Here is an 11,306-nt window from a genome sequence, read left to right on the forward strand (position 1 = left end):
CTCTGGACAACTTGCCCCTGAGCTCTGGGCTCCTTTTTTTCTTTTTTTTCCTTCTGTTCTTCTTTCTTTCCTCTTCTTTTCCTTTCTCTCTCTCTTTCTCTCTTCCTTTCTTTCCACGCCATGCCTTATGTATTGAACGGTCAATCATCGCAACCTTTTCCACATAAAGTGCGCGAGTAAGTTTTTCCGTCCGCTCTGGACAACTTGCCCCTGAGCTCTGGGCTCCTTTTTTTCTTTTTTTTCCTTCTGTTCTTCTTTCTTTCCTCTTCTTTTCCTTTCTCTCTCTCTTTCTCTCTTCCTTTCTTTCCACGCCATGCCTTATGTATTGAACGGTCAATCATCGCAAGCTTTTCCACATAAAGTGCGTGAGTAAGTTTTTCCATCCGCTCTGGACAACTTGCCCCTGAGCTCTGGGCTCCTTTTTTTCTTTTTTTTCCTTCTGTTCTTCTTTCTTTCCTCTTCTTTTCCTTTCTCTCTCTCTCTTTCTCTCTTCCTTTCTTTCCACGCCATGCCTTATGTATTGAACAGTCAATCATCGCAAGCTTTTCCACATAAAGTGCGTGAGTAAGTTTTTCCATCCGCTCTGGACAACTTGCCCCTGAGCTCTGGGCTCCTTTTTTTCTTTTTTTTCCTTCTGTTCTTCTTTCTTTCCTCTTCTTTTCCTTTCTCTCTCTCTTTCTCTCTTCCTTTCTTTCCACGCCATGCCTTATGTATTGAACGGTCAATCATCGCAACCTTTTCCACATAAAGTACGCGAGTAAGTTTTTCCGTCCGCTCTGGACAACTTGCCCTGAGCTCTGGGCTCCTTTTTTTCTTTTTTTTCCTTCTGTTCTTCTTTCTTTCCTCTTCTTTTCCTTTCTCTCTCTCTTTCTCTCTTCCTTTCTTTCCACGCCATGCCTTATGTATTGAACGGTCAATCATCGCAACCTTTTCCACATAAAGTGCGCGAGTAAGTTTTTCCATCCGCTCTGGACAACTTGCCCCTGAGCTCTGGGCTCCTTTTTTTCTTTTTTTTCCTTCTGTTCTTCTTTCTTTCCTCTTCTTTTCCTTTCTCTCTCTCTTTCTCTCTTCCTTTCTTTCCACGCCATGCCTTATGTATTGAACGGTCAATCATCGCAACCTTTTCCACATAAAGTGCGCTAGTAAGTTTTTCCATCCGCTCTGGACAACTTGCCCCTGAGCTCTGGGCTCCTTTTTTTCTTTTTTTTCCTTCTGTTCTTCTTTCTTTCCTCTTCTTTTCCTTTCTCTCTCTCTTTCTCTCTTCCTTTCTTTCCACGCCATGCCTTATGTATTGAACGGTCAATCATCGCAACCTTTTCCACATAAAGTGCGCGAGCAAGTTTTTCCATCCGCTCTGGACAACTTGCCCCTGAGCTCTGGGCTCCTTTTTTTCTTTTTTTCCTTCTGTTCTTCTTTCTTTCCTCTTCTTTCCTTCTCTCTCTCTTTCTCTCTTCCTTTCTTTCCACGCCATGCCTTATGTATTGAACGGTCAATCATCGCAACCTTTTCCACATAAAGTAGGTGAGGACGTTTTTCCATCCGCTCTGGACAACTTGTCCCTGAGCTCTGGGCTCCTTTTTTTCTTTTTTTTCCTTCTGTTCTTCTTTCTTTCCTCTTCTTTTCCTTTCTCTCTCTCTTCTCTCTTCCTTTCTTTCCACGCCATGCCTTATGTATTGAACGGTCAATCATCGCAACCTTTTCCACATAAAGTGCGCGAGTAAGTTTTTCCATCCGCTCTGGACAACTTGACCCTGAGCACTGGGCTACTTTTTTTTTTTTTTTCCTTCTGTTCTTCTTTCTTTCCTCTTCTTTCCCATTCTCTCTTCCTTTCTTTCCACGCCATGCCTTATGTATTGAACCGTCAATCATCGCAAGCTTTTCCACATAAAGTGCGTGAGTGTGTTTTTCCATCCGCTCTGGACAACTTGCCCCTGAGCTCTGGGCTCCTTTTTTTCTTTTTTTTCCTTCTGTTCTTCTTTCTTTCCTTTTCTTTTCCTTTCTCTTTCTCTCTTTCTGTCTTCCTTTCTTTCCACGCCATGCCTTATGTATTGAACGGTCAATCATCGCAAGCTTTTCCACATAAAGTAGGCGAGGACGTTTTTCCGTCCGCTCTGGACAAATTGCCCCTGAGCTCTGGGCTCCTTTTTTTCTTCTTTTTCCTTCTGTTTTTCTTTCTTTCCTCTTCTTTCCCTTTCTCTCTTCCTTTCTTTCCACGCCATGCCTTATGTATTGAACCGTCAATCATCGCAACCTTTTCCACATAAAGTAGGCGAGCACGTTTTTCCGTCCGCTCTGGACAACTTGCCCCTGAGCTCTGGGCTCCTTTTTTTTTCCTTCTGTTCTTCTTTCTTTCCTCTTCTTTTCCTTTCTCTCTCTCTTTCTCTCTTCCTTTCTTTCCATGCCTTATGTATTGAACGGTCAATCATCGCAACCTTTTACAAATAAGTAAGTAGGTAAGTTTTCCCATCCGCTCTGGACCACTTTTACCTGAGCTCGTCTGCCTTTTTTTTCCCCTCCTTCTTGTTGTTTTTCTTTTTTTTCTCTTTCTTTCTTCTTACCATGCCTTGCCTTATTTGTTTAACAGTCAATCATCGTAACCTTTTACAAATAAGTAAGTAATTTTTTCCATCTGCTCTGGAAAACTTTTCCCTGCGCTCTTGGGGTTTTTTTTTCTTTTTTTTTCTTTTGTTTTTTTTCCCTCTTCTTCGCCGCAGTTCATACGTTACGTATTTAACTATCGTCACAACCCTTTGACAAAGAACGTTTTCGTACAGTCCAGGCAACATGTTCCTGAATTCCTTTTTCACTTTTTTCTTGGGCTTTTTTATCTTCTGCACGTTGATCACCTTTCTTTTTATCTACTTTTTTTAGCATCTGGGATTTTGTTTTCTTCAGAGGGCGGTTTCAATGAACTTTTAGTGCCTTGTCCTTTCACCTCTTGGGTCACACTGGTTTGTAAGCTGAGTGAGCTTTCAGCAGCAGCATATCTAGAATACAACACTAACACATCATTCTGTGTCCTGAAAAGCTTCTTAACATCTTTGTAGTCGCCTATTTCTTCTACAAGCGGAGACACCTTCAACGAGCACATAACTGCCAGCAAGAATAGCACCAGGCCAAGCAGCAGCAGCTGCAGCAGCAATCGTGGGAGCTACCCACGGCCCGACACTGCTCCCACACCTTCCCCCTGCAAAGCCATCACCACTGTCTAACTGGACCCGCTCTGGACTCCCCATCATTGCAGGCTGCTGCCACATCTGGCCATGTACTCCCCCGCTATGGCCCATTACCCTCAGTCTGTTAACTCCACAGCAGTCAGGCTTCTTTCTCTTTAATCCCAATGGCTCACCTTTACCAGTGTCTGATTCAGATCCCCAGGCTCTTCCCACCTATCTCAACATGATCTGTATCACATTCATGTAGTTACATAGCTATATATCACTACAAGCATGCAGACACCTATTAAACACTAGATAACCGTGTTTATCTTTCCTAGTCTCCTTCACAATACCCAGTTGTTCTCTCATCTCTTGTTAGGTCAAATAATTCTCCAGTTTCCACCTGCCTCCACTACATTGGGCACTGCCATTACTGTTTAAAACCTCAAACATCCCCCAGCACAGCCACCACTGCTGCCACCACTCATTACACTCAGTCTCATAATCTGAAGAGCCTCACACAGGGCACCAACTATCACAGCACTCTCCAGACTAGCCAGTTATAACAAGGGTTTTTTACCATCTCATACCAACATACTCCTCATGCCAGTCCCTCTACTACCTTCTCCTTGTCTCTCCTCACCCAGTGTACATGTTCTCTCTGCTTTTCCCTCCTCTCTTTCTTGGCTGCTCCCTCTTTATTGGCTGCCCAACCTCTTAACAGAAGCAGCCACACCTGCACCTTATCTACATCAGCCAATATGCCACCCCTGAAGCTAGCCCACAGCTGTATCTTATCAATTAGCCCAGCTTCATTCCTCTACAATGCACGGACTCTGGGAGAGGATTGAAGGCACGAAGACACTCAAAGACACTTTATTAAAATCAAGCAAGCCTTTTATACCTTTACAGGGGGCTGACATGTCAGCTTGTAACTATGCTCAGTAATTTTCCACTCTTAGCTCTTTTTTCTATTGCAGACACAGCAACTTAGCAACTCCCTTTATCTACAAGGCCGCAAGCTCTGCAGACTACTTTGTATCTTAAAGTTTCTCTTTTTGCTCCCATATGGCTTCCTTCCAACATGCATAACTGTGTCTCTCTTGTAAGGTTGGTTTTCACTCACTGACGCCATTGAGCTAGCTTGGACATACCCACATCTCCCCCTTCTTTATGTATAAAAAAGATTTGTTTCAATGCTCTATTAAAGTTTGCACACATTTTAACATACACGGAATACAGATCAGAATACATATAAAAATGAATAAGCATCCTACACCTATTTGTGATAAAATCTTTATCCATGCAGTTAAACCTAATCTACTAAAAAGATTTCCAAAAACGTTAAAACCATCACTTTGTTGTAGCTACTGTACTCCTCCTTGCAAGTTTTCAATACTTTTGTGAATAGATTCAGAATGATCAGACAGATTCATACAACAAAGTCCATGAAAATCCTGACAACCATGACCTTGAGCTAACAATAAAATATCTATTGCAGCTCTATTTGGCATTGTAACGTGTCTTATTGAATCAACATCTAGCAATAGTCCACTCAGGGCTAATGAAGTTGCATTAGTTTGTTTTGCAAGCCAACAGCCAAGCTTATTCAAGGTGGTTAATGCTTGTGCTGTTCCTATTCCTGAAGCAAATATAGATGCTGCTATAATTCCACCAGGGCTCCAAAATTCTATATTATCTTTGCAGTCAGTTTTAAAGGCATGTGTAGCACATTTGTGGTGGCGTAACTTATGAATTATAATCATGGATGTACTGGGTGTTAACAAGGTCAACCTTCCAATGCTACATGGTCCTCCTTTCACATGGGAGGGAATGCCAGGCCACACGCGATCACCACAAATTAGAAATAATCCTGTGGGCAGTTTAAGTGGATGATTGCTAGACCTTGATATATTAGGAGAAATATAATTACACCAAGCACTAGCTTTTCTATACACAGGTATGGTAGCATTTAACCATTTAATTGTTTTTTATATCATCTTTGCCTGTGTAGTTGAAGCATACACAATAATCCATTTTTACAGATCCTAATAAGTCCAGTTCCTGTGGTTCAATCCCACCATATGCTAAATATGGAACCAAACCATCCCAATTGTTGACCACATCACCAAACCCCTGAATTATGATCCGTTTATCTGAGGGAACGGGCCAATCATCAACAGGTTGTCCAACCAGACATGTTGTAAAAGGATTTTCTGGAGAAGCAGTTGACAGACATAGTGTGTCCTGTCCCGTGTGATTAGCCAAGGTTACCCAGATGTTGGTTTGGGGTTGAGGCAGGATCCATATTGATGCAGTTGACGTCATGGCACAGACGATGGTGATGACTGAGATAACGATGGCTTGATCCATCAAGCTGGTACCCATCTTGGGTGAACCTGTGGAAACACAAGCATACCCTCTACCCCAAGTTATTAACGGAAAAAGACCCTACCATTGATTTGTCTGTAATTTTTTTACTGAAATTTGTGCTTTCTCATTAGATTTTGAAGCATTGTGTAAGCAAAAATGGCATTGTATAGGAGGTACTTCTCCGTCCAACGATTTAAAAAATTCAAAACATAACAAGCTTTAGCTATATGCTCCTGTGGGGTTAACCCTAGACTCCCCCTTTTTTTGTTTTTGCAACATAGATTTAAGAGTGCTACATGTGCGTTCGATAATGGCCTGGCCTGTGGGAGAATGTGGAATGCCTGTAATATGCTGAATTCCCCATTGTTGAAAAAATGTCGGTGTTTTATGTGCTATATAGCCTGGGGCATTATCTGTTTTTATAGTTTTTGGAACTCCCAGGGTGGCAAAGGCCATAATAAAGTGTCTGCAAACATCTTTTGCTTTTTCACCTGAGTGTACTGATGCATAAATGCAAGATGAAAAGGTGTCAATAGAGACGTGTACATATTTCTACTTGCCAAACTCTGGTATATGAGTAACATCTGTCTGCCAAATTTCAAATGATGAAAGACCTCGAGGATTAGTTCCGATTGACGGTGCAGGCAAAACTTGCTGACAACCGGGACACAATTGTATAATTTGTCTTGCTTGGTCTTGAGTCAGTTGAAATGTGTGTTGCAGTGCTTTTGCATTCTGATGATAAAATTCACGAGATAAACGAGCCTGTGCAAAAATTTTAGGTAAGACCTGCATGGTACCTGCCAGCCCGTCTGCTTGTGCGTTTCCCTCACTTATGGGGCTGGGTAGGGAGGTATGTGAGCGTACGTGTTGTATAAAATATGGATGCGCCCATCGATCTAGGAGCCACTTGAACTCCCAGAAAAAAGCAAATAAGGCTTTGTGTGAGACTTCCTTCAAAAAGGAGTGTTCTAGCCTAGAAACAAGGTCTGCCACGTAGGCAGAATCTGTGGAAATGTTTATTGAGGTAGTCCATAATTTGAAAACACAGACTACTGAGGAGATTGAGGCAAGGACTCCCTGATCTGACTAGAAGACCCTTTATGAGTCCATATACGTCTCTTTCTGGGGACGAAGCCTGATTCCCCGTTACGGATTTCCCACAGCTCACCTCTCAACTCCGGAGGGATTTATGGCTGGCTCCTGCTTCCTTTCAGCAGATCATTCATAGTTCTGTGGGATTCGCTGCATGTCGCTCAGTTAGGCGATTCGAGAGCCCTTCACGTTAGATCCTTAAACGGATCACGTCGGGGTCACCAATTTGCGGCGAATGAAGAGACGGGACGCAGCTTGATGCAAGCAAGTTGTCCCTTTATTAGTGATTTTCTTACAATTATATACGTTTCTACCTTCTACATATTACACACTGATTGGTTAAATCTTAAGCGTAAAAAACACTGATTGGTTGATATTTAAGGCACACCGTTAGAACAATAGGAACTTACTAGTTTATCTTGACCTAGCAATAATTTCTATTCCAAGGTTAGGGAGTTTCTTTCTACGCGGCTTTCTTGATTACATATTGGCGCCATCCGTTCCCTTATCTGGCTACTTGTTTCTCTGTCTGTCTGGTTGCCTCCTCAACTGTAACGGCTCAGGGGTCTGCAGTTAGCTTGTTCCTTTGTTCCCAGGGCTTGTGCCCTACAAGTTCTAACAAGTCTCTATTCATCAGGCTATCAGTACTTGGACTCTTGTCCTTGAGGCCTTGTCCTACATCTCCCCCTTCCTGTTGCACAAAAAGAACCCCTGAAATCGAGCAAAAACAAGGCACAAGTAATAGAACAAATAAAAAACCAACTAAGACATATTATCAATGTCAAAATAACCCACTGTCTTTGTTCCGTACAATTTTACAATTTCCCCTTTTTGTTTTTGAACAGCTAGTACCAGGTTTGCCATGTTCTGCAGGGCCCTTGCAAACATGACAGCAACCAAGGTAATAGCAAACAAACAATACTGCCAATTGAGTGAATGGATGCCAAAAAAGGCTGAAATTTTCTCAGATTTTGATAATATGTTGCTGCAATGGGGCGCCTAAAATCCACGCAGCACATACCATCAAAATCCTCACAGCCGAATCGTGTCCTTGAACCAACAACAAAAAGCAGTGGCAATTTTGACTCACATTCTTAACTGCCTACCAAACAAGGTGATTTAACTCTTTAATGCTTTCCCTGCTGTTACTCTGGATAAGAGAAGAACTGCTGCGACACGTTCCCATCATAGCCTCCTACTACATTAGCATCTACAGAAAGACAATTATTGACATTCAAAGTGTAAAGAATATCAGCTTCTTTTGGATTAACATTATACATGGATGGAAGGGCACACCAAACAAGAACTGGTTCAGTCAAAAAGTTCGAAACATAGCATGCCTTCTCTGAACATACCTCGGGGTCATTCCCTTCATTCCCTCTCTTTTTTATGCAAAGAGAAACACTTTTACCATAACAGAGAAGCCCCTATTTACATCTCTGAGCCCGGACACAAACCGCAGCTGTATGCTCCACCAGGCTCAGGGCAGAAATCGTTCATGCAGTTACATAGCTATATATCACTACAAGCATGCAGACACCTATTAAACACTAGATAACCGTGTTTATCTTTCCTAGTCTCCTTCACAATACCCAGTTGTTCTCTCATCTCTTGTTAGGTCAAATAATTCTCCAGTTTCCTCTCCTATCTCTCTCTTCAGACATTCTCTATCCTCCCCTTTTTTGCTTGTTAATTGCGAGGAGGCAAAGGGTGTGTGTAGCTGGGTGACCATGACCTGCTTTAAGTTACAATCAACTAAACACTGAATACAGAAAAAAAAAAAGCATGGGACACATAAGGCAAACATCAATAAGGTGGTTAAAGATAATTATAATAAATCCTGTAATACTTTTGAGTCATGGCCCAAAGTTTCCCAGCCGTGAGAAGAGACCAAAGGCATCCCGCCCCTGGCTCTGTTGCAGATCTTTGTTTTAAGGCTTTTGAGTTTTGTATACTTTTGTAAATTAATTCACAGTGGTCACTCAGATTCACGTAACACATCCTATCAAAGTCTTCACACTTGTGTCCCTGTGCTAATAATAAAAATCAATAGCAACTTGGTTCTGTAGCAACATATGATGGACAGAATCAACATCTGTTAATAAGCCAGAAAAAAATATAGTATTTGTAGTATTACTTTGCTTAGCAAGCTAGCAGCCTAATTTACTAAGCAAGTTAAGAGCGTGTACTATTCTTACAGAAGAGATTAGAGAAGCAAAAATCTGTTATGCTGCATTCCAGAACTCAGCCTGAGAATTACAGTCTGCTGTGAGTTCTGCGTTACAATCATTTGACACATGTTGGGGTTGCGATTGTGAAAGTTGCCCGTTTACAATTTTCATTGGCATTATCACAGCTAGTTGTTTTAAAAGCAACCCTTGAGCTTCCTTATGTTTGACTTGTTGCAAAATATTCTGAAGCCAATCAATCAAGTTAGTATTAAAGTTAGTGACTCTCTAGGACCCTGCAAGACTGTGGCAAGACTCCCGCATCCTGACTGCCTTAATAGCCATCTCATTCATTTGCCATAGTTAACAGCAATTCCCCGATTAAGGTTTTCAGTCAAGGCCACTACACATAGCTCACAAAAATCAAACAACCACATCATATACTGTATCAGTTAGTACCATACAAAGCAATAACTTCCAATCATGCAGTGTGAGTGTATAAGGCTCTGCCATCACTTCAAGAAGGGACATAGCAAATGTACTATGAATCCTCCCTTCCTGTACTGCTTTGCTTAACTCTTTAACAGCCTCGTATTGCACAGGCTGCCACTCTGCAGGTTGGTTTGTCTGACAAAATACTGAACATGCCATAGCGACTCCCAAAACCTATCACTTAAGTGTTTCCCACTTGCATTCCTGCCACCAATCCCTCAGACCCCCTTTCACCCTCCCCCAAAATACAATCAGGAGAGACAAGGGGGTGGGGGAAAGGTCTAGCTCCTTTTCCAGATCTATAGGACCTGGATCAAAAGGTTTATCAGTGTCAATGGAATCATTGTCCGAGTTGTCCTGTTCCTGTGCTTGGTCCTGTGTTGTGAGGGTCGCTGCAGTCAGTGACAGAAGCTTTGGGGGCAGAGGAGGTGTGGACGGAATTGCCATCGCTGACGGTGTCTTGAGAAGAATCGCGCTGTCGGTGGAATTTACAGCTTCCTCTGGTTTAGCACCGTTAGCAGAATTAGTCCACACTTGGCAAAGAGTAGTCAGAATTTGCCACCAAGGTGCTAAATGCATTCCCGACGCAGAGTCCCCCTCCGCAGCAGCATCATACAATTGTCTGCTGACCGCTTTAATTTCTTTCAAAGTCTCTAAAGTTTCTTGACTGCTCGCCTGTCTCAATGAGTACGGGTTTCTAAAGCTTCTTAAAATTTCTTCAAATATTTAAAATCTCTAAGGTTTCTTGGCTGCTCACCTGTCTCAATGCATACAGGCGTTATCCTTGGGGTTTAGGTTGTCCGTCTGGTCCAGACAGCAAGACGATCGTTCAGCCAAGCCGTCTCCTCTGGAACGCAGCCCTCTCCCACGAGCTGTCTTTTTTCCGTCCTTATTCTTCCAAGGCTTCGGAACACCACCATAGGGGTCACCATTTGAGGAGATTGAGGCACGGACTCCCTGATCTGACTAGAAGACCCTTTATGAGTCCATATACGTCTCTTTCTGGGGACGAAGCCTGATTCCCCGTTACGGATTTCCCACAGCTCACCTCTCAACTCCGGAGGGATTTATGGCCGGCTCCTGCTTCCTTTCAGCAGATCATTCAAAGTTCTGTGGGATTCGCTGCATGTCGCTCAGTTAGGCGATTCGAGAGCCCTTCACGTTAGATCCTTAAACGGATCACGTCGGGGTCACCAATTTGCGGCGAATGAAGAGACGGGACTCAGCTTGATGCAAGCAAGTTGTCCCTTTATTAGTGATTTTCTTACAATTATATACGTTTCTACCTTCTACATATTACACACTGATTGGTTAAATCTTAAGCGTAAAAAACACTGATTGGTTGATATTTAAGGCACACCGTTAGAACAATAGGAACTTACTAGTTTATCTTGACCTAGCAATAATTTCTATTCCAAGGTTAGGGAGTTTCTTTCTACGCGGCTTTCTTGATTACATATTGGCGCCATCCGTTCCCTTATCTGGCTACTTGTTTCTCTGTCTGTCTGGTTGCCTCCTCAACTGTAACGGCTCAGGGGTCTGCAGTTAGCTTGTTCCTTTGTTCCCAGGGCTTGTGCCCTACAAGTTCTAACAAGTCTCTATTCATCAGGCTATCAGTACTTGGACTCTTGTCCTTGAGGCCTTGTCCTACAGACTACTGCAGAGAGTTCTACTACCTGAGGCGATCCTGTGACAATATGTATGTTGCTTTTCCAGTTTCCTTCATCATCTCTCCAAACTATCACTGCTCGACCTGTGTTACCAGACCCATCAGTGAATACTGTAGGGGCATCAACTATTGGTGTGATAGCTAAATGTGAAGCAGGTAAAAGAGAAAGAGTGCAGGGATTGTATAACTTTGTTTCCTGGGAAATGAATACTTATCTGTCCTGTAAAATTTGCTAGAGCACACTGAATAACAAAAGAATGGTGAGTTTAAAAAGTTAGCTGTTTTGTATCTAGAGGCAAATACATAACATTAGGTTCAACACCATCTAAAGTTAATAAACACTCGCTTCCT

General features: G+C 42.5%; 1 protein-coding gene across 1 annotated transcript; it reads right to left on the minus strand.

Annotated features, from left to right (window-relative positions):
- Positions 1-674: 674 nt before the first annotated feature.
- LOC119140803 (histone-lysine N-methyltransferase, H3 lysine-79 specific-like) lies at positions 675-2,530 on the minus strand. The gene is made up of 2 exons (XM_037372433.1): positions 2,433-2,530; positions 675-2,251 (listed from the first exon to the last, which is right to left on the minus strand). Exon 2 carries the CDS (start codon positions 2,062-2,064, stop codon positions 1,300-1,302), a length of 765 nt encoding a protein of 254 aa, XP_037228330.1. The 5' UTR covers positions 2,065-2,251; positions 2,433-2,530; the 3' UTR covers positions 675-1,299.
- Between the last annotated feature and the right edge of the window lie 8,776 nt (positions 2,531-11,306).

The sequence above is a fragment of the Falco rusticolus genome, chromosome W (genome assembly GCF_015220075.1).
Source record: "Falco rusticolus isolate bFalRus1 chromosome W, bFalRus1.pri, whole genome shotgun sequence".
Classification (NCBI taxonomy): Eukaryota; Metazoa; Chordata; class Aves; order Falconiformes; family Falconidae; genus Falco; species Falco rusticolus.

Coding starts and splice junctions, on each gene's coding strand:
- LOC119140803 (XM_037372433.1), bottom strand. CDS start 2,064: ATGATTGACCGTTCAATACATAAGGCATGGCGTGGAAAGAAAGGAAGA.